General features: G+C 42.0%; 1 protein-coding gene across 1 annotated transcript in view; it reads right to left on the bottom strand.

Moving 5' to 3' along the window:
- ARHGEF38 (Rho guanine nucleotide exchange factor 38) overlaps positions 1-20,324 on the bottom strand; it is a 181,762-nt gene that overhangs the window by 69,370 nt on the left and 92,068 nt on the right. Inside the window, exons 5-9 of the mRNA XM_073571813.1 lie at positions 9,288-9,305; positions 7,446-7,645; positions 5,752-5,882; positions 3,706-3,810; positions 1,402-1,524 (exon numbers count right to left, since the gene is read on the bottom strand). Of these exons, the coding sequence (XP_073427914.1) occupies positions 1,402-1,524; positions 3,706-3,810; positions 5,752-5,882; positions 7,446-7,645; positions 9,288-9,305 (577 nt within the window). The remainder of the gene's footprint in view (positions 1-1,401; positions 1,525-3,705; positions 3,811-5,751; positions 5,883-7,445; positions 7,646-9,287; positions 9,306-20,324) is intronic.

The raw sequence follows: 20,324 nt of genomic DNA, 5'->3' as shown, positions 1-20,324 counted from the left end.
GTGATGTTTTATGGAGCCAGAGTGACAAAACAGGAAAGGACTCTGATAGTGACCATAAGTGTTCTGCTGCACACGCTGCAGTAGAAGGAACATTGTGTTTTATCTGCCTTACAAGCCAACAAGCAGGTAGTTGCTAAATAATTAGTCTGTTTTATTAGATGCTGGCTTAGAGGGGTCACTTCCTGCTTCTGACAGTGGTTTAGCTGATCCACATGAACAGATCAGCTCTTACTCTTCTCTCTGCTCTGTTGACGGGGCATGTCTGCCAACATCATACTGATTGATAGCCGGCTTTCCACATCTATGCAGCTGGGTGACGGCTGTCAATCAGCATGACATCGGCATTCAAGCACTGTCAACAGAGCAGAGCAGAAACTGCTCTGTTGATGTAACATCAGTGGAAGCCGCAGAATTGCCAACAGGTTTGGTTAGTGACAGCTCTGAGCTGGCAGAGATCTGCACTGGGCAGGTACTTAAAGGGAACCTGTCACCAGGAATATCGCTGTTAACCAGCAGATATTGGGTTAAGCTGCAGCTTAACAGCGCTATTATGCTGTCTGGTGTCTGCACACAGTAGATCTTTATTCTCCCCGCCAACATTCGGTATTCAGTCATAAGGGCGGGGGAGTCGCCCCCCCATGACTGAATTCCGAATGTTGGCAGGGAGAACAAAGATAATTTTGATAATTTTCTCCCCACTGCAATCGGCTGCGTGCAGGCAGCGTACAGCATCATAATGCTTGTTAACCTGCAGATTAACCTTCTTATCTGGAGGTTAATAGCATTACTCCTGGTGACAGGTTCCCTTTAACAACTATCTGCATGTTGGTTCTAAAGACCCCTTTACATTTAGTGATGCACCAGCGATCCCGACCACGATATGACCCGGTCAGGATCGCTGATGCATCGCTAAATGATCACTAGTGAGCTGCCACACAGGCAGACTCACCAGCGATGCAGCAGCGATACAGCGGACGATACTTACCATTCAGACGTGGCGATGAAGACGTCCTCCCGCCCGCCTCCACACGTCGCTCGTCGGCGCCAGCAGGAAGCGCCCGAGGAGAAATGAAGCCGGCCGATCTCGCGCGATCAGCGATGGACAGCGGGGGAGCCGGTCGGAGGTAAGTATCACACATAGTGACATCGCTAGCGATATCGCTATAACGTCACAAAATCGGTGACGTTATAGCGATATTGCTAGCGATATCGCTATGTGTAAAACCCCCTTTAGGCCCACAGTAAGAAATTAACATAGTCCTGGATAACCCATTCATTAATTTTAAAGAACCAGTCTACCCCGTTTTAAGGAATTTGTATTAGTTATCTATTACTGTGATCTAATCCAATAACCTAAATGCTCATTAGCAATGCTTATGTGATTAGGAACATTACACTCACCAGTTTCTCATACTGTATTCCCACACTCCTTTGTGGGTTTAAATCTTCATGACTTTCTTGGGTGTCGTCTCGCAATAAATCTTGTAGCCCAATAACATTTTGGCCAGCCAAGGGCAAAGCATCCTAGAAAGATACAATACATAGCCGTTTAACAGACATTTCATACCTTCAAGTAAACTCACCCAGAATTATGGGCAAGTTAAAGAAGCATTCTCAATAAATTTTTATTCCTTAAACCCATCTAAATATGTATGTGATATAGTGTAAGTGCAATAGAATACTCACCAATTGCCATCTTCTGTGGTCTCCAGACCTCTTCTCACTCACGTGACTGAAATTCTAACTTGACGATTCATACTGGGCTGTATGTGTGACCTGGAATTCACTTTTACAGTGTAAGCCTATGGAATCATGATCTGTTGCTCCATAGACTTATATAATAAATACATTTTCAGTTCAAATATAGACCTCAGTGTGATCTGGCAAATCAGTAGTCAAGTCACATGAGCAGAGAAGAGGACCGGAGCAGATCTGCTAATCAAGGCAGTTAGAGATAAGTAATAATTTTATTTCATTTACAGTGACAAACAAAAGGGTAACAATGTTTTGAACTTATGAGGTTCGGGCTCCATATCCCACCATCCATTACTGCTTTGAATGAGACTACCAAATCATTTTATAGACAATCATCTTGGCTATCTCATACATAAATTTGACTTGCAACTATTTAGCATATGATTAGTAATGCAGATTCCTGTCATGTCACTACATTGTTACTGTTTTGTTCCTAAAATTGTACATTTTAATTATTATTTAATTAGTATTTAGTAAATCCACCTTTGGCTTTCAATACTGCCTGAATCTTTCTGGGTAATGTCTCGATTAGATTCAAGCAGGTCTCGACCGTCATCTGATCCCAGGTCTCTTCTACATGTTCCCAAAGTTGGTACATACTAGTTGACTCACTTGGGTATTTATACAGATTTTTCTTCAACTCTACCCAAAAGTGTTCGATTGGGTTGTGGTCTGGGGACTGTGGGGGCCATTTTAGCACCTCTACTTCATTGTCATTGAACCATTTCTTCACCAATCTTGACATATGCTTCGGGTCATTGACCTGCTGGAACACTATGTCGTCCTTTTTATACCCATAGTACTCGAGTGTACGAAGTAACTCGTCTTTTAGGATACACACCTATTTCTCAGCATTGAAACCACTATCAATACTGGTCAAGTATCCAATACCTTTGTGTGTGAAACAACCCCATATCATCAGGCATACTCCACTGAACTAGACAGTTCCTTCAATTTCTCTGTCCATTATACCCCTTTCCCCTTGTTTATTACACACCCATTTGCACCTATCAGAAACTAGTCTATTGACTTTCACCTCATCGCTCCAATTCAGCTGTTTCCAATCTTCTACTGTCCACGTTACTTTTGGTCAAACTCGAGCCGACGCTTATCATGACAATATTGAAGTCGAGGCTTCTTCACCTTTTTTCGGGCCACCATTCCTGACTTGTGTAACATGCGTCGCACGGTGCTTCCATGGACGTCTGTGAACTCACTATTACGAAGTATTCGAGCCACCTCCACTGCCATGTTTGTTGCATCAGAACTGAAAGATCTTGTGATATCAACATCTACCTCTTGGCTGTTGAGTTGATGGACAGACTTAATTTCATATTTTTCCAACTGACATGGCACTCACATGATGCAGTTTGTCAATTTTCTTTATCGAGAGACCACTATCGATGAGCTGGATGAGGCTGTTTCTCTTTTCTTGGGAAATCTTCTTCATGGCTGCTCCTCGATTTGACCGTTGATCTTTCGTTTGGGAATCAATACAATAATACACTGAGCTATTAATGTATGTGAAGACAGGTTGTAATTTGTAGTATACAGGAAGGAAAAGATTTTTCCATCATCAGGTGAAAAACAGTAACAATGCAGTGACATGACAAGAATCTGCATAACTAATCATATGCTAAATAGTTGCAAGTCAAATTTATGTAGGAGAAAGCCAAGATGATTGTCTATAAAATGATGGAGTCTCATGTTCGAAGTCATAGTGGATGTGAGATATAGGAGCCTGAAAGTCAAAAGTTCAAAACATTGTTACCCTTTTACTCATCAGTGTACATCGCATTACATACATATTGTAATATTTCTTGAGAGTACTTCTTTACGATAGACAATGGCTTGTTTGTCCATTAGACTCTGAAATGGTAGAAGACTTAATCTAACCAATATTTGCCAATAATAGCAGTGTCCAACTGTATAGCTTACACCAAGGCTCACCTGCATAAGCTGGAGTGTACATGAAATGTTCTTGACGCAGGACCTGACAGTCTTCTCCAAACCTCTGAAAGTTTTTTCTTCTTTGTTAAATATCTGGTCTTTCACCTGCAATTTGATACGATATACAGTATCAGCAAGATGATACATTTTCGATATATAGCACAACTTAATTGACAAATCAACTTTAATTCCAATGAAAAATCTTTCAGTCTTAAAGGGGGTATTCTCATGTTATTAAACTGGCATGATTATTTAGACAGCAAGAAAATAAGCAGGTTTGCAATTGAATTGCTTTTTCTATCTGCTGTGAATACGCTGCTGTTAGAGATTTTATCTTACAAATTGACATAGTGCACAGCTTGTTGCCAAGGAAATTAATCCCTTCATGACATCCACCGTACATGTACGGCACAACGATCATGCTGGCTCACTAGTAGAGTAGAGCTGGGGAAATAATCGAGTGTCAGCTATGATATATATCCTGCAGTAATGCCCATGATCGAGGCTCCAACCGATCACAGGTGTTTAACCCTTCTAATGCCACTGTCAATAGCGGCAGTGATTTGTTTAGTAGAGGGTATGCACTCCCTCTCTGCTCCGATCGGCATGATACGATTCAGATCACGTCATGCCGATGGTCTCCATGGTCAACCCAGGATGAAAAATGGCAGTGGGGTCACTCAGATACGGTGGCCTGTGAGCAGGACCTGACACACTTCCTGTAAAAAAAAATAGTGAAATTAAATTTGCAAAAATGTGGAAAAAATAAAAGGGAAAGTACAAGAAAACTTGAAAAATTGTTTTGCAAGTAAAAATGCTGTTATTCTGTAAAAACAAAACAAGAAAAACATATTTGGAATAAACAGTGCTGATGACATGACTGTTAGGAGTGGCGGAAGGCACTAAATAAAAAATATAAATAAAGTGCCTTCGCTGCTCGGGGTCCACCGTGCGGAGGATGGAAAAACCGCAGCTAGTAGATGCAGAGCACTATGGCGGTAATGTGCACAGGGTTTAACTGCACCCAATGTGCACTGAAGCAAGCTCTGTTACTCTCACAGAGCTGCAGGCAAAAGCATACACAAAACGCTGAGTCTGTTCAAGGTCACAGAGCCTCAGCGATGCAGACACGGTATTAAGAGTCACAGGAGTAGCCATAGACAACAGGACTACTCCGTCTAGACCTACCGTTAAATAAGGTGCATGGCGTCGCAACAGTGGACGCAGAGATAAGCTGCAACTGCAGCGCGGAAACAACTGAGCCACTGGTAAGGCGCTGCAATAACGCTGGCGCAATGCAGGATGCTAGCTGCTGAGGTAGATGGAGCATAGGCGCGCTGGCGCTAGCGCTGCTACTGGCTGAACCCAAACACTCACACAATCGTATTATCAGAGGGAAGGTGTTTCTTAATAAGTCAGTCACCAGTCCAAGCATCCATCAGCAAACATACAGCAGCAAGTATGAAAAATACTAGCGCATGGCGGAACAGCCATGTGCGATTTTTATACCAAACGGGACCTTCCGGAAATCTCCAAGGCTCCAAGAGGAGCCAATAGGATTTAACACAGGACCTGAGCACCTGACTCCCGAACTCCAATGGGAGCTCGTCCCATGAGCATGCTCAGTGAAGGGAACAAAGGACTTAGCCTCTGGAGAGAGTTGCCGCAAGGCACTATCCTCTGCAATCTCCTCTGCAGCAGATGAAGCGCGGGAGACTGCAGAATGTAAGGGTCTAGATTTCAACATAGGAGAGGTAGAAATCTGACTCCTCACAATGAGGACACAGCAAATTCCGTTCTTGGTCAAACGTAAGCTGGAAGTGAAGCTGCCGAGATCTTTGTTACTACATGAGGATGGGGCAGCTTGATAATTCAAGTACAGTATATTAGTAAGTTCTATGTAATTACGGTACATTTAAAACACATGTAATGTTTTCTGATCTTTCTACTTTGCAAATGCAGCATGTGTCACATCCTTTTATAATACATTGATGCAATATGTGTTTTGTATCTAAAAAAACTATGAGACGTGTAAATGGAACATGCCTGTTCTCTACCAGTAAGTATCTTCAGGTGGCTGGTCACTCTCTTTGACTTCTTTGTAATTGAGTGAATGCTGAGCTTGGACAGTTTGTCTTTCAGAGATTCTTCTTCATCTACCCTTCTGTACTTCAGCACTAAAAAAAACATATCAAAAGGCATAAAATATTACACCCAGATGGTAAAGGGCAAGTTACTTTCGTGTTATATTAACATTCTACGTAAAAAATCGAAAATTCATACAGTGGCCTGAGCTCATAGAGGATTATAGTTCAATTAATAGTCAAAGGTTCAAAGTAGATGGAACAATTTTTAAATGTTTTAGTAATGAACTACAAAAATTATAATGAAATTTGGGGTTTAGTTTCCTTTTGTCCTGATGTTTAATGGGCTCGCAGTCAAGAGTAATGAAACCAAAGATATTCTCAGAATTAAAAGATATGAGAAATGCAGGCAGTTTTATCTATTCTATTATTTCTAAACACTGTTTTTCGGTGATTCCTTTGTATCCCCGCTCATACTGCACCTACACACACAAATGATACACCATTTGAAAGCTAAACTTTCCCCCTTCAGCAAGACAATAGCCTAACAAACCACACATCCACAATTTGATCACAAAATACAGTTTAAACAGTAATTTTCATAAACCTGCAGTAAGGAAAAATGACCAGCGGGTGGCACCACAGTAGCCCAAAGCACACTACCAACACATTTGTATACATGCACTGCTTTTTCGGGGATTACTTCTCCCCACATACACACATGATACACCATTTGAAAGGTAAACTTGCTCCCTTCAGCAAGAAAACAGCCAAACAAACCACACATTCATGATTTTATCACTAAATACAGTTTAAACATTCATTTTTATAAACACTGCAGAAAGACAAAATGACCTGCAGGTGGCACCTCAACCGGAAAACATTTGTTGGCCTCTACTTATCAAAACAATTTATTGTATTACCAATCTACATATGTAAATACCTGTCTGTGTTCATCAGCTCATGAAATGCATTTACATTTGACCAGCTTGCTTTTTCTGAAATTGCCTGCGCCCCGACGACCAATGTGCAAAAATTTTGCACGGGTCAAGCTAGTATTATATATTAGCACAATGTTTCTCTACTCAACAGCACTCAGATTACAAATAATGATGTATGTTACATTGTGCATGTATTTCACAGTGGGATAAACATCATAGTAATAGTGAGTACAGCAGCTGCACCCAGGTTCTGGTGCCCATGGGTGTCCAAAAGGGTGGATCAGGATTATAAATAGCACACAGTAGGTCAGGAAACATTACACCAAAGCAGGTACGTGAAACGCGCATCAGGGTCCACGGGGAGGGTTACAGCTACTAAGTCCTACCATGGGTAAGCTGATAGGATTTTTCAATGACTGGCTCATTCTTTGATGCACACCATGCACTTTACCTTCGTTGCTTATATTTCTGGGCTTATGCCACAGTAATTTCCTTGATCTGCCTTATTGGTCCTATTTATACACTTTTGTCTGTTTCCCCTCCAAGCCTCCTCCATATGTTTCCATTTTACCTGGATTCACGTTTTTCATTTTAATATGTGTGTCTCATGTGTACTAATAAAACTCAATTTGTTTTGCTCATAATTTTTGGTGGTTTATGGCTTACTCCATTTCTCTAGTTCCATAAAGGTAATGTACGTTGTCTGTCAGCGTACCTAGATCCTTCCTCCTCTTCAGCTCGTTGATGTTGCCGTTAATGTCTTTAATCACTGTGAAGGCTTCCTGTAGTGTCCTGTAGTCTGGGTGACAGGAGGGAGTGGAGTTCATCAGTTCACAAAGCAACAGGGGATATTTCATTACTCTCTGGATAGGCTTAATCATCAGGGATCCCATGTCCAGCAGATTCGGTTTTCCTCTATGGCATGAAAATAGAGATATGCGATATTTAACAGTGAACTATTATCTGATCTATCATGCATGATTTATTACAGCTCTGTTATATTGCTTTGATATAATAGTGACATATTAAACAGGTTTCACACAGGAATGAAGAAGGCAACCAGCAGCACTTTATTAATGGATGCACAGTCGAAAAGAACCCACTGGAAGATAATCCAGTAAGTAGTAAGAGACAGTGTTGTCCCTTACTACTTACCATATTTAACAGGTTTAGTCATTATTGTCTCTGCTGATCTGCTCTACTCATCTGCCAAATGGATGATGTTAGCTTTGTAAATGTCTAATTCACCACTGAGCATTTGATACCATGCCCATATACTGATTTTATGCATTTGTCCCCTGATTACCCAACAAGGGAGAAACACTTCGGGAGGCACGCAGGGCTAGCTTAGGGTACGTCTATATAGGGACAGCTGTGGACTGCCCTTGTAGGGCCAGGAATCTTTGGGTGCTAGGGCCATTAAATGTCTTCAGGGCATAATAAGGCCACCTCAAAACCTCACCAACTTATAACCAGATGGGGATCTACGGTATGGTCTGAGATACCTGGACCCTCCTGAATGAGACAGATTGGTTTACAGTATATACTGTATACTCATTTTCTGATCACTTAACCCTCTGATGTTAAATGGATCTGTTTCATAAGCAAGGGACCTTTGACTTTTTGACCACTGTCATTTGAGTGTACTTGATATGTGGTTTGGGTTTCTTGTTGTTAGGTCTATAGCCACCACTGTGGAACTGGATGTTTCATACCTGTTAATTATAGTTTTTACATTTTTGTGTGAATAACTATCATCCTTCTTATATAACACCTATTAAAATTCAATTTTTAAATAATACTCACCTTTTCATGATATAATTAAACTAGTGAGTTTATTGCGAGTGCTGGATATATCAAGGCCTAGTGTCTTGACTTGATGTCCCCTATTGCTATACGTCTTAGATATTGATTAAGCATATTCAATTTCAGACTGCTAAACACATTATTCTCCAGGAGATAAGTTGTCAGAAGAGAAGTCTGTTGGTGGATTTCCCATAGAGAACACAGTAGCACTTGGCCAAGGAAATGCTCCTGTATATGGGAGACACAGCCAAGATGGCTGTCGCTTGAACCATCATTGGTTGTTGCATTGTTTCACCGTTAGTCATCTAATGTGTAAGGCTGACTTTAACTTTTCAAATACATGTTATCAAGGAGTAGGTGAACGATACAAAGATGGATAATTGCAGAATCAGACTACAAAGGGTATGTTTGCTGTCCGTTACCATGAAGATGCATACATCTGCATAGAGGCTGTAGACAAAAACAATTTTTAATTCAGGCTCTGTATAAAATTACTTAATTCTTCATTTTAGTCACATTGAGGCCGCTAAACAAATAGGTGATGAAGGACACATAACTTTAGAATTAAAGTTGCCTCTATACACCATCGTTCATTCTCTATAATCATCCTGGTTTTGGTGCTTTTTACAGTCCACAACTGCAGTATTCTAGAGTTTTGTTATGTTTAGATGAGACAAAAATACAACAAAATTGACCCATGGAGCTACTCATACTAACAAAAGTAGTATAAAAGTAGTATTAAAATACTTACTGCTCTTCATATATTTTTCTGTGGAGTAAAAAAAGAAAATGGATTGCATTAGAATAAATAACTACATTGTTCTATCTGTAAGGGCACAGGTTTATCACATCAAATAAAAATGATTATTCCAACTTTTTATAAAAGATAACTTCTATAAGCTGTTGAAGGAGGCTGCAATGTCTGATAGCATCCTGACCATTCTGAGAAGGTTATACAGTTGAAACTAGAAGTTTACATACACTATATAATAAAACACATATGCATGTTTTTGTCAATATATGACATGAAATCAGAATAAACCTTTCCCATTTTAGGTCAATTAGGATTACCAGAATTATCAATATTTGCCAAATGCCAGAATAATGAGAAACAATGTTTTAAGGCATTTTTATTGGTTTACTACAAAAGTTGTACATTTTAGAGGAAACATACTTTGAAAACCTAACCAGGGACTATAAGTCTTGGATGAATATTCCAGGGTCAATCCGTAGCGTATTCTCCCCGCCCCGCTCCCAATGACTATTAGATTTATGTGCGTTTAGGAATGAATACAAGTCTATGGAAGCATGGAGAACCTGCTGAGGACCTGTCTTGAAGTAGTCATCCAAGACCCAGTGCCTGATTCATCAGAGTGTTTATACCAGAAATCTAATATATAAAGCTCAATGTGCGTGTGTATGTATGTGTGTATGTCCGGGATTGGCATCCGCACCGTCGCAGCTACAGCCACAAAATTTGGCACAGTCACACGTCTGGACCCCGAGAGCGTCATAGGCTATGTTGTGAGGCAAAATTTTAACCCTGCGGATTCCAATTCACCAAACAATTTTGCCCCTGTCTACATAATGGGGAAAAAGTGAAAGGAAAAGTGTTGGAGGCAAATTGACAGCTGCCAGATGTGAACAAGGGGGAGTTAAAGAATGAGAGCGATGGCACCAAAGAGTATATACTGTACAGTTACTAAGGTGGGGCCCTGACATGGCATACTCACCACACACGGGGGTATGAACACACACACAAAATGCGCCACACACTACCACGTGCTTCAACACATATACCACCCTCAGCACACATTTCACCACAAATACACCAACCTCGCCACATAAAAGTTGAAACACAAAAGTCACCACTCAAAACTCGCCACACTGTCCCAGAGCTTTTTAAAAGATGAAAAATGAGCTGTGATTGGTTGCTATCAGCAACAGTTTTCTTTGTAGACAGTTGTGGTAACTGAGGCCGATTATTCTTATCATTTCTATGGTGTTATCGTCCTTCTGTAAAGCTGGAAATAACACAATTTATTACCGTGCCAACACAGACCACCCTCTGACACAGACTGCAGGGGGAGCCCAGTATCACACAGGGTAAGATTAGATACACAGGTCAGCAGTCAGTATCACACAGGATAGGATTAGATACACAGCTCAGCAGTCAGTATCACACAGGATAGGATTAGATACACAGCTCAGCAGTCAGTATCACACAGGATAGGAATAGATACATGGCTCAGCAGACAGTATCACACAGGATAGGATTAGACACATGGCTCAGCACACAGTATCACACAGAATAGTATTAGATACACGGTTCAGCAGACAGTATCACACAGGATAGGATTAGATATGCAGCTCAGCACACAGTATCACACAGAATAGTATTAGATACACGGCTCAGCAGACAGTATCACACAGAATAGGATTAGATACATGGCTCAGCAGTCAGTATCACACAGGATAGGATTAGATGCATGGTTTTTATGTGCAATATAATCATTATAATTTGTTATAACTAACCACAGTTAGTTACTATGCCCAGGGAACGCTGGGCTCTTCAGCTAGTCTGACATAAAATACTTCAGTTTCAGATTTTACAACTTTTGGCATTTTCATGCCAGCTGCACCAAAATGGGCAAAGCTGTGGAAAGATACATAAAAGTTGTGTAAACAGACCTTTAAAAAACACAAATGCTGAAAGATGAAAAAGAAGACAGGGAGTACCAGGATGGGGCATGGCCAACAATTTTTAGATAGTTACGTTTTATGCTAGAAAATATCATGAATTTTGGAGCAAACCTGCATGTAGGAGGTGTCTGTTTAATTTTCTGACCTTAGCAGACTTTAAAACAGATGTATTAAGTGGTATGATACTTATACTAAATGTAGCACAATTTACTCCAATAACTGTTTTTGAGGTAGAACATTAATCTTGACATATTTGCACCTATAACTAGTAAATTGTGAAATATGTCCATATAAAGGTGCTGAGTTAATGGACTGGCATCATCTTCTAGAATGGCTTTTTGAAGTAATACTGGCATGACAATATTAAATATATAATTAATAATATATTGATTCTGTGTATGTTGTCTGCATTAAACTATCTGGAAACCACGTCAAAATCATGTTATCCAATAGATGGCGCAAGTCGTGCCACATTCTGGGCTGTTCTTATAACAGTAGGCTAAAAAATATTTCCTACAATGACTCATGGCTCCTGCTCAATATCTAGCATGAAGAGTGAGTCACACTGCCTTTCTGAAATCAGAACTTTTAGGGGAATTTTGCTGCCTGACAGAGCACTTACTCTTGTAGATAAGAGACAGTGTCCGGAAATATTACATCTGGCAACTATCAGTATTAGTGTAAAAAATATTGTTGAAAGCAAGATTGCAAATTAATATTTTATTCACATAGGTTCCACAGTCACAGACAGATTTCTAAGCCTAACCTCACAGAACAGTGCATTCAGCACAGCAATAGATATGTAGTGAAATAATAATAGAAAACAATGAGCAAAAAATCAATTACAGAGCTAAAGCTCTGAGTATTCTCATTTTCTTACATTTATTTGCATGTAAAGTTATTAAAACATAATATGGCAATATCAAAAGTGTATGAAAAAAGGCATATACAGAACTGTGCAAAAGCATTAGGCAGGTGTGGAAAAAATGCTTTTCAAAAATAGAAGTGAATGTTTTATTTTTATAAATGAAGAGAATGAACAAAAGAGAAATCAAAGCTAGCCAATATTTGGTGTGACCACCCTTTGTCTTTGGCCTCTTTCACACTTCAGTTTTTTACAATCAGTCACAATCCGCCAGGTTTTGAAAAAAACGGATCCTCAATTTTCTTTTGAGGATCCGTTTTTTTTCCCCATTGACTTCCATTAATGGCGGATTGTGACGGATTGCCGTCTGTTGCATCCGGGTTTTTTTGAGGATCCGCCAAAAGTTGCTGTCCGTCACCATCCTCAAAGATTTCAAAACGGAGCTTGCAATGTTTTTTTCTGTGGCGGATCCTCCAGACACTCATTTAACCCGAAATTCTTTCTGGGTGCCGGACAAAAAAAAATTCTCTCTCTCTCCCCTTTTCCAGGCTGCAATTCCTTTACAATTCTTCATTTATCGGATCCGTCAAAAAACGGACAGGTGGCATCCGTTGTCATCAGTACTAAAACGGATCCGCCATCCGTCCCTTTGGCGGATTTTGACTGATGCAAAAAACTGAAGTGTGAAAGAGGCCTTTAGAAGAGCATCAGTTCTTGGAATACTTGTAAAAAGTCATTGATTCTCTATGACTACAGTCAGATGTATGAGTAACCAATTAAACCCAACCGGTAACAATGATTATCACTTTCATATGTAGGTTTATAAAAAGTCATTAACTAAAAGAAAAACAGCTGTGTAAGAGGCTTAAAACTGAGTGAGGAGCAGCAAAACTCTGCTACAAAGGTCTCATGTCACAGGTCATACACCATGGCGAGACTGCGAGACTGACCACAGCAACAAGACACAAGGTAATTATTTCTGCATCAGCAAGGTCTCTCCCAGGCAAAATTTTACAGCAGTCTGGAGTTTGGAGAAACGCTAATAAAGTTCTTTTGAGAAGCGCCAAGAAATAGGCCGTGGACCGTAGACGCAGTGGTCGGTCAAGGAAAGTGAGTGCAGCAGATGAGACATATCGTGCTTAATTCCCTTTGACATTTGAAGATATCTAGTAGTGTCATCAGTTCAGAACTGGCAGGAACCAGTGGGACCCAGCTACACCCATCTATCAATCGGAGACGTTTGACTATAAGTAGTCTTCATGGAAGAATTGTAATCTCTTTGACACTGAAACAAGGTCAAGTAACTCAGCTCTGCATGAAAACATAGGAACTGGGGTGCAGAAAAATGGCAGCAGGTTCTCTAGACTGATGCTTCAAAATATTTGGCTGTAATAGAATGCAGTTTGTTCGCCAAAGCCTTGAGATGGTACAGTAATGAGTGCTTGCAAGCATCAGTGAACATTGGTGGAGGTTCATCGCAAATTTGGGGCTGCAGTTTAGTCAGGATTAATGGTGTCCTCAATGCTGAAAAATACCAGCAGATACTTATCTATCATAAAATACCATCAGGTAGGTACCTCCCAGTCAGCCTCTAGTTTTAATCTGCCGCAGCACTGTGACCCCAAACATACAGCCAATGCAATTATCAGTGTAAAGAATAATAAGGACTCCTGGAAATGGTGATAAGGCCCCCACAGGATCCTGAGCTCAACATCATAGAGTCAGTCTGAGATTACATGAAGAGATAGATACAGGAAAGATGTATATCTTTGTACCGTGTTAGCCAGTAGATACAAAAATATTTAGAATTGAGAGTCCTCAGTGGTTGATACCTTTTAATGGCTAACTGAAAAAGATGGTAGCACATTGCAAGCTTTCGAGACTACTCAGGTCTCTTCATCAGGCTAGACTAATGCAACATCTGAAGAATCACGTACAGTATTTATACAAAACACAGCACAGAAATAACGCAATAGATAAGACAAGTGACGTGAAGTAGAATTGTCATTATGGGAGAGGGTTAATCATAAATATTGGAGCAGTTCATAGATAAGGAGTGTGAAGGTTTTATTGCCCTCTCATGGGGTCTGGTACTGTGTCATGATGACCCCAGAAGGTCTGAAGAGCAAATTCCTTAACTAATGTAAAAAGACATAAATCCATGCAACACATTCATTCCTGCACTGAATGTGTCGAAAGTTTTCATAAATTTGTACTCTGAGATTCTTCTGTCTCTCTTAGACTTGAAGCTACCTTTTAATAAAAGTAATTTAATGTCCATCATGTTATGACCAGGGATACAAAAGAGATAGAAGGATTTGTACAAGCCTAAACACAAAAAAGATCTGTGGTTAGTTCTCCAAGATGTTTGGGAAAACCTCTCTGCCAAGTTCTTTCAAAAACGGTTTGCAAGTGTACCTAGAATAAATCATGAAGGCAAAGGGTTGTCACAACAAGTACTGATTTAATTATCATTTCTCTTTTGTTCATTCACTTTGCACGTACCTAATTAAAGGAAAATAAACTAATATAAATACTGTGTATGTATATAACTTCTGAAAACATCTTGATTTATTAAATAAAAATTAGGAGCTCCACACACAGACATATATGCACTTACTCGCCTTGGCATGGTATGAGTGAGGTTATTAATGGTTGTCAAGGAATGTTCCTCAACACTGAATGCATTTAGGCATGCAAATCATCAACATCCTCTGCTGGCAGCTCCCCCCGTAATTGCTGACAATAACATCCCAGACATGTGCGATGGAAGACACGTCTTTAGATGTTGCTGTCATAGTTAGGACATGGTTAATGTCCTTTTCTCACAAGGTTAACTTTTGCCGACCTGTATTTGGATCTGGGAGGGGTATTTATACTCACTCCAGACTAGCATTCTCTGTCAGCTATACTGTTATTCTGGCTGTGTGTCTGACCGACCCCCCTGGTGTGCGTGTATTCTGCATTGCTTGTTTGATTCCCGTGTATGACCCGGCCTGTTCCCTCACTCTGTGCTCCATCTCTCGTTTTGGTACTATTGTCTTCTCCGGTTCTGACCTCCTGGCTTGGCTATTGTTACTCCGTTGCAGTTTGTCCCTATTGTACCATCCATTGCCCATTCTGGTTTTCTGATCTATTGCTATGTCCTGACTATTCGCTCTGTCTAACCCTTTGGTACTGTTCTGCTATCTCGTGCTTTGACCCGGCTTGATCTGGTTTCTGTCTCTGTCTATGCCTCTTGGTAACATTGTCCTGTAGTTACCTTTCTAGGAGTTTCCCTGCAGCTCCTTGCTCTGTGGAGCTTAGGCCACGCCCCCAGCAGTCACGTGCTTCAGGTCCTGGAGCATGCATTGTCACCGCTGCTGCTCGCTCCACAGGTATCTTTGAGCACTGTTTTTGTACTCAGGACACGCGCACTGGCTCAGTGAGCAAGTGCAGTGTGGTGTTCATGACATTATAGCTGACCATTTCAGTTTTTTTTTCTCTGAAGAAAAAAAAAAAAGTGGATCCCATACAAGCTTTGGCTGATCAGGTCAAGCACCTTACTCAAATGTTCCACAAATTTAATGTGGAACAGCGCACGATGGCTCATACCCAGCAACAGTTGGTGGATACTGTGCAGGGGGCTGTCACTGCAGGGGCTTCTAGTGCTGGGGATAGAGATGTGTCATTGGCATCCCCCGAATCTCCGGTCAAATTGCCAGACCCTTTCACAGGGGATAAAAAGGAGTTCAGGTCGTTCAGAGAAGGATGCAAGCTTTTTTTTTCTCTGAGGCCCCGCTCCTCCGGGGATGAGTTCCAGAGGGTGGGGGTCGTCATTTCTCTACTTCGGGGGGCTCCATAGGCATGGGCTTTCTCTCTCTCTTCCTCTGCTCCTGAATGTATGTCTGTGAATTTGTTCTTTGAGGCTCTGGGGCACATTTATGATGAGCCTGATAGAGTGCGTCTGGCAGAGGATATGGTGATGAGTGTGACACAGGGGAGGCACTCTGGTTCTGCTCAGACTTTAGACGTTGGACCGCCGAAGTATCCTGGAACGACGCCGCCCTGAGGGGGTTGTTCCGCAGGGGCCTGTCTGACCGTCTGCAGGACGCTCTGGTATTACATCCTCCCCCTGATACCCCTGAGGATGCCATGATGCAGGCAGTCCGTATGGACCGGAGACTCTGTGCTAGAGGAATGATGTAACAAGAGTCTCCCTTGTACCCCAAATTGTGTGACACTGCACCTGTATCTGAGCCCATGGAGGTTGGGTCATTCTCGGTTAAGGAGAAAGAGAGAAGGCACCGTAGAGACAACCTACTATGCTTTTACTGTGGAGCCTCTGGACATTGGAAAAGGAATTGCCCCTCCTGCCCTTCTTCAGAGAAACCATCAGAGAAACAAATGAGTCTGGGCAACAATCGAGGAGGTTGTCCAGACTCCCAGGACATTTTTTCTCATGTACAAAGATGGTGCTCCAGGTTGAATTTGAACTTGCTGGCGGTCCTGTTATGACTACCACCTTTGTTGACTGTGGTTCCTCCATTAATCTGATTGATGCCCAAGTTGTGACTCTTAATAAGATAGGGACAGTCAGGTTAAAAGACCCTGTTAAAATTGTAATTAAATTTATATAAACTTGGCACACACCAAAAAGATTCTGATGCAGAAAGGTGGTTTTAATGAATAGCAGTACATACATACAGACATTTCGGTCTAGGACCTTCATCAATGTACAATAAGTTGTACTGTGAGCTCTTAGTGACTGGGCTTTAAGGGAAACACCAATACTGCAAGGAGGCACCTGCGGCCGTCCCACGTGGTTCTATAAAACAAATGGACGCAGTATCCACCGCGAATCCAAGGGTGAAAAATGAGGATGGATTCGCGGTGGATACTGCGTCCATTTGTTTTATAGAACCACGTGGGACGGCCGCAGGTGCCTCCTTGCAGTATTGGTGTTTCCCTTAAAGCCCAGTCACTAAGAGCTCACAGTACAACTTATTGTACATTGATGAAGGTCCTAGACCGAAACGTCTGTATATATGTACTGCTATTCATTAAAACCACCTTTCTGCATCAGAATCTTTTTGGTGTGTGCCAAGTTTAAATAAATTGAAGTTCACCGATTGGGATCCTACTTGTGCACCACCTCCGGTTACCAGGGTTGTGCCAACGGTTTTGTTCTAATCCTGTTAAAATTGTGGCTGTTGATTCATCCCCTCTTACCCGGGATGGAATTTGCTTTATGTCTGAAGTTTTTTTCTATGAAAATGGGCTCCACTCATGTGGAGAAGTTAAGTTGTTTTATTATGAATGATCTGCCTGCAGGACTGGTATTGGGGATGCCCTGGTTGCAACGCCACAATCCTCTCATTGATTGGGTGAAGGGGGAGATCATCCGATGGGGATGAAATGGTAATGGTCTGTGTTGTAACCCGGTTCCTTTTGTCAATCCAATAAGATCTGTATCTGTGTCGTCTGTTGGTCTGGAGGGTATTCCGGAGTACCTGAGAGACTTTGAAGACGTATTTTCCAAAAGCGAGGCTGAGGCGCTCCCACCACATAGACCATTTGATTGTGCTATCGATTTAGTACCTGGAGCCAAATTACCCAAGGCTCGTTTGTTTAATTTGTCTGGGCCTGAGCGCCAAGCTATGAAAGAGTACATTAAAAAGAGAGCCTTCACAAGGGGCATATTCGCCCCTCGGTCTCACCCATGGCAGCAGGGTTTTTCTTTGTAAAGAAAAAAGATGGTGGGTTGCGACCATGCCTCGACTTTCGGGAACGGAACAAAATTACTGTTAAGAACAGGTACCCTCTCCCGTTGATTCCTGATCTATGCAACCAACTCACGGGGGCCAAATGGTTTTCTAAGCTCGATCTACGTGGGGCTTATAACCTTATAAGGATCCGGGAGGGGGACGAATGGAAAATAGCGTTCCTGACAACTGAGGGGCTGTTTGAAAACCTGGTTATGCCCTTCGGCCTCACAAACGCTCCTGCTGTTTTTCAGAACTTCATTAATTTTGTTTTTTCTGACTTGATTTGGTGTTATGTAGTCATCTACTTGGATGATATCTTGATATACTCTGAGGACAGTCAGTCACACTTACACCATTTACGTATGGTTCTTATGAGACTCCGGGAGAACCATTTGTATGCTAAGCTAGAGAAGTGCTCATTTTTTATGCAAGAACTGTCTTTTCTGGGTGTAATTGTATCCTGGGAGGGATTTCGCATGGATCCAGGGAAGGTTCAGGCCATTACCGATTGGGTGCAGTCTCATGACCTGAAGGGGTTGCAGCGATTTCTGGGCTTCGCTAATTATTATAGAAAGTTAATTAAAGGGTTCTCGCAGGTGGTGAAACCCTTGACGGATCTCACTCTTAAAGGGGCAGATGTAAAAAATTAGTCCGTGGCCGCAAAAAATTCCTTCCTTACACTAAAGAAGTGTTTTACCACAGCCCCTGTGTTGGTACAACCCGATTCGTCAAGACCTTTTATCGTCGAGGTCGACGCTTCGGAGGTGGGGATGGGGGAAGTTTTGTCTCAGGGCCCCTCTACCCTGACTAACCTCAAACCCTGTGCCTTTTTTTCTAAGAAGTTCTCTTCGGCCGAGAGAAACTATGATGTCGGTAACAGGGAATTACTAGCGGTTAAATTGGCCTTCGAAGAATGGAGGCATTTTTTGGAGGGGGCCGCTCCTCCCATTACGGTCATCACTGATCATAAAAACCTGGCCTATATCGAGTCTGCTAAGAGATCGACCCCCAGATGGGCACTTTTTTTTTCTCAATTTCATTTTACCATCACGTTCCGACCAGGGTCTAAAAATATAAAGGCAGATGCCTTATCCCGAAGTTTTGATTCTGTGTCCCCTCCTGAACCTCCTTCCTTCATTCTTCAACCGGGAGTGGTTGTAGCTGAAATCTCTGAGTTACAGAGAGAGATTCTGGAAGCACAAGCACAAGCTCCCAGAAATAAACCCCCAGGTAAATTGTTTGTACCCGAACAATTCCGTCTCACACTCCTTCAAGAATTTCATGATTCTGTGTTAAGTGCACACCCTGGTATTGCAGCTACCCGGGGGGCAGTAGCTAGGGGTTTTTGGTGGCCCTCTATGGGTACCGATATAAAAAGGTTTCTAAATTCTTGTGGGGTGTGCACGTGCTCTAAAAGCTCTCAGGTCCGTCCGGCTGGGGAATTGGTGCCATTGGCTAATTTGGATAAACCATGGACACACCTGTCCATGGACTTAATCACTAAACTTCCATCTTCCAAGGGCAACTCAGTGGTATGGGTAGTGGTTGATAGATTTTCTAAGCAAGCTCACTTTGTGCCATTACCTGCGTTACCATCTGCTGAAACCTTGGCGCGCTTGTTTATACAGCACATTGTTCGATTGCATGGAGTGCCTGTGAATGTGGTGTCGGACAAGGGTGTGCAATTTGTGGCCAGGTTTTGGAGAGCGTTTTGTATGAAGTTGGGGGTCACGTTGTCATTGTCCTCTGCCTATCACCCGGAATCCAATGGACAGACTGAACGCACCAACCAGTCATTGGAGCAGATTCTGAGATGCCTGGCCTCCTCCAGACATGAAGACTGGTGTGAGGTATTGCCCATGGCAGAATTTGCATTCAACTGTCGTATTAATCAGTCTACCGGAAAGTCTCCCTTTCTGGTCAATTATGGGTTCGTTCCGCAGTTTGGGGAATTTTCCCGTATGGATTCGGATTGCCCTGGTGCCGAGGGGATGGTACAACAGTTAAAAACCCTCTGGATGGAGGTGCAGGGGAACATCTCCAAAGCCCAGAAGAAGTAAAAACATTTTGCGGACAGGAGGAGGGGGTTGGGTCCAGCGTTAACAGTGGGGAAAAAGTCTGGTTGTCCACCCGTAACATCAAACTTAAAATACCCTCTATGAAGTTGGGCCCAAAATTTTGGGCCCATACAAGATTGTAGAGGTGATCAACCCGGTGGCATACAGATTACAGTTGCCCACCTCATTCAAAATATCTAACGTCTTCCACAGGTCCCTATTAAAACCTGTGGGGACAGTTAGAGAAGATCCCTCATCTGTGGCTCCACCAGTGTTGGTAGAGTGTCAACTAGAGTACGCGGTAGGGCGCATCATTAATTCACGGTGGGTGCGCCGGAGACTTCAGTACTGTCATGATCCAGCGTGGATCTGACAGTTTAAATGGATAAGTGAACTTTTTTCCATTGGCTTGGTGC

This window comes from Dendrobates tinctorius, unplaced genomic scaffold (genome assembly GCF_039654945.1).
Source record: "Dendrobates tinctorius isolate UK_male_01 unplaced genomic scaffold, ASM3965494v1 ptg000030l, whole genome shotgun sequence".
Taxonomy (NCBI): domain Eukaryota; kingdom Metazoa; phylum Chordata; class Amphibia; order Anura; family Dendrobatidae; genus Dendrobates; species Dendrobates tinctorius.
Note: the sequence above shows the minus strand (reverse complement) of the source record. Positions and strands in the feature narration are given on the sequence as shown.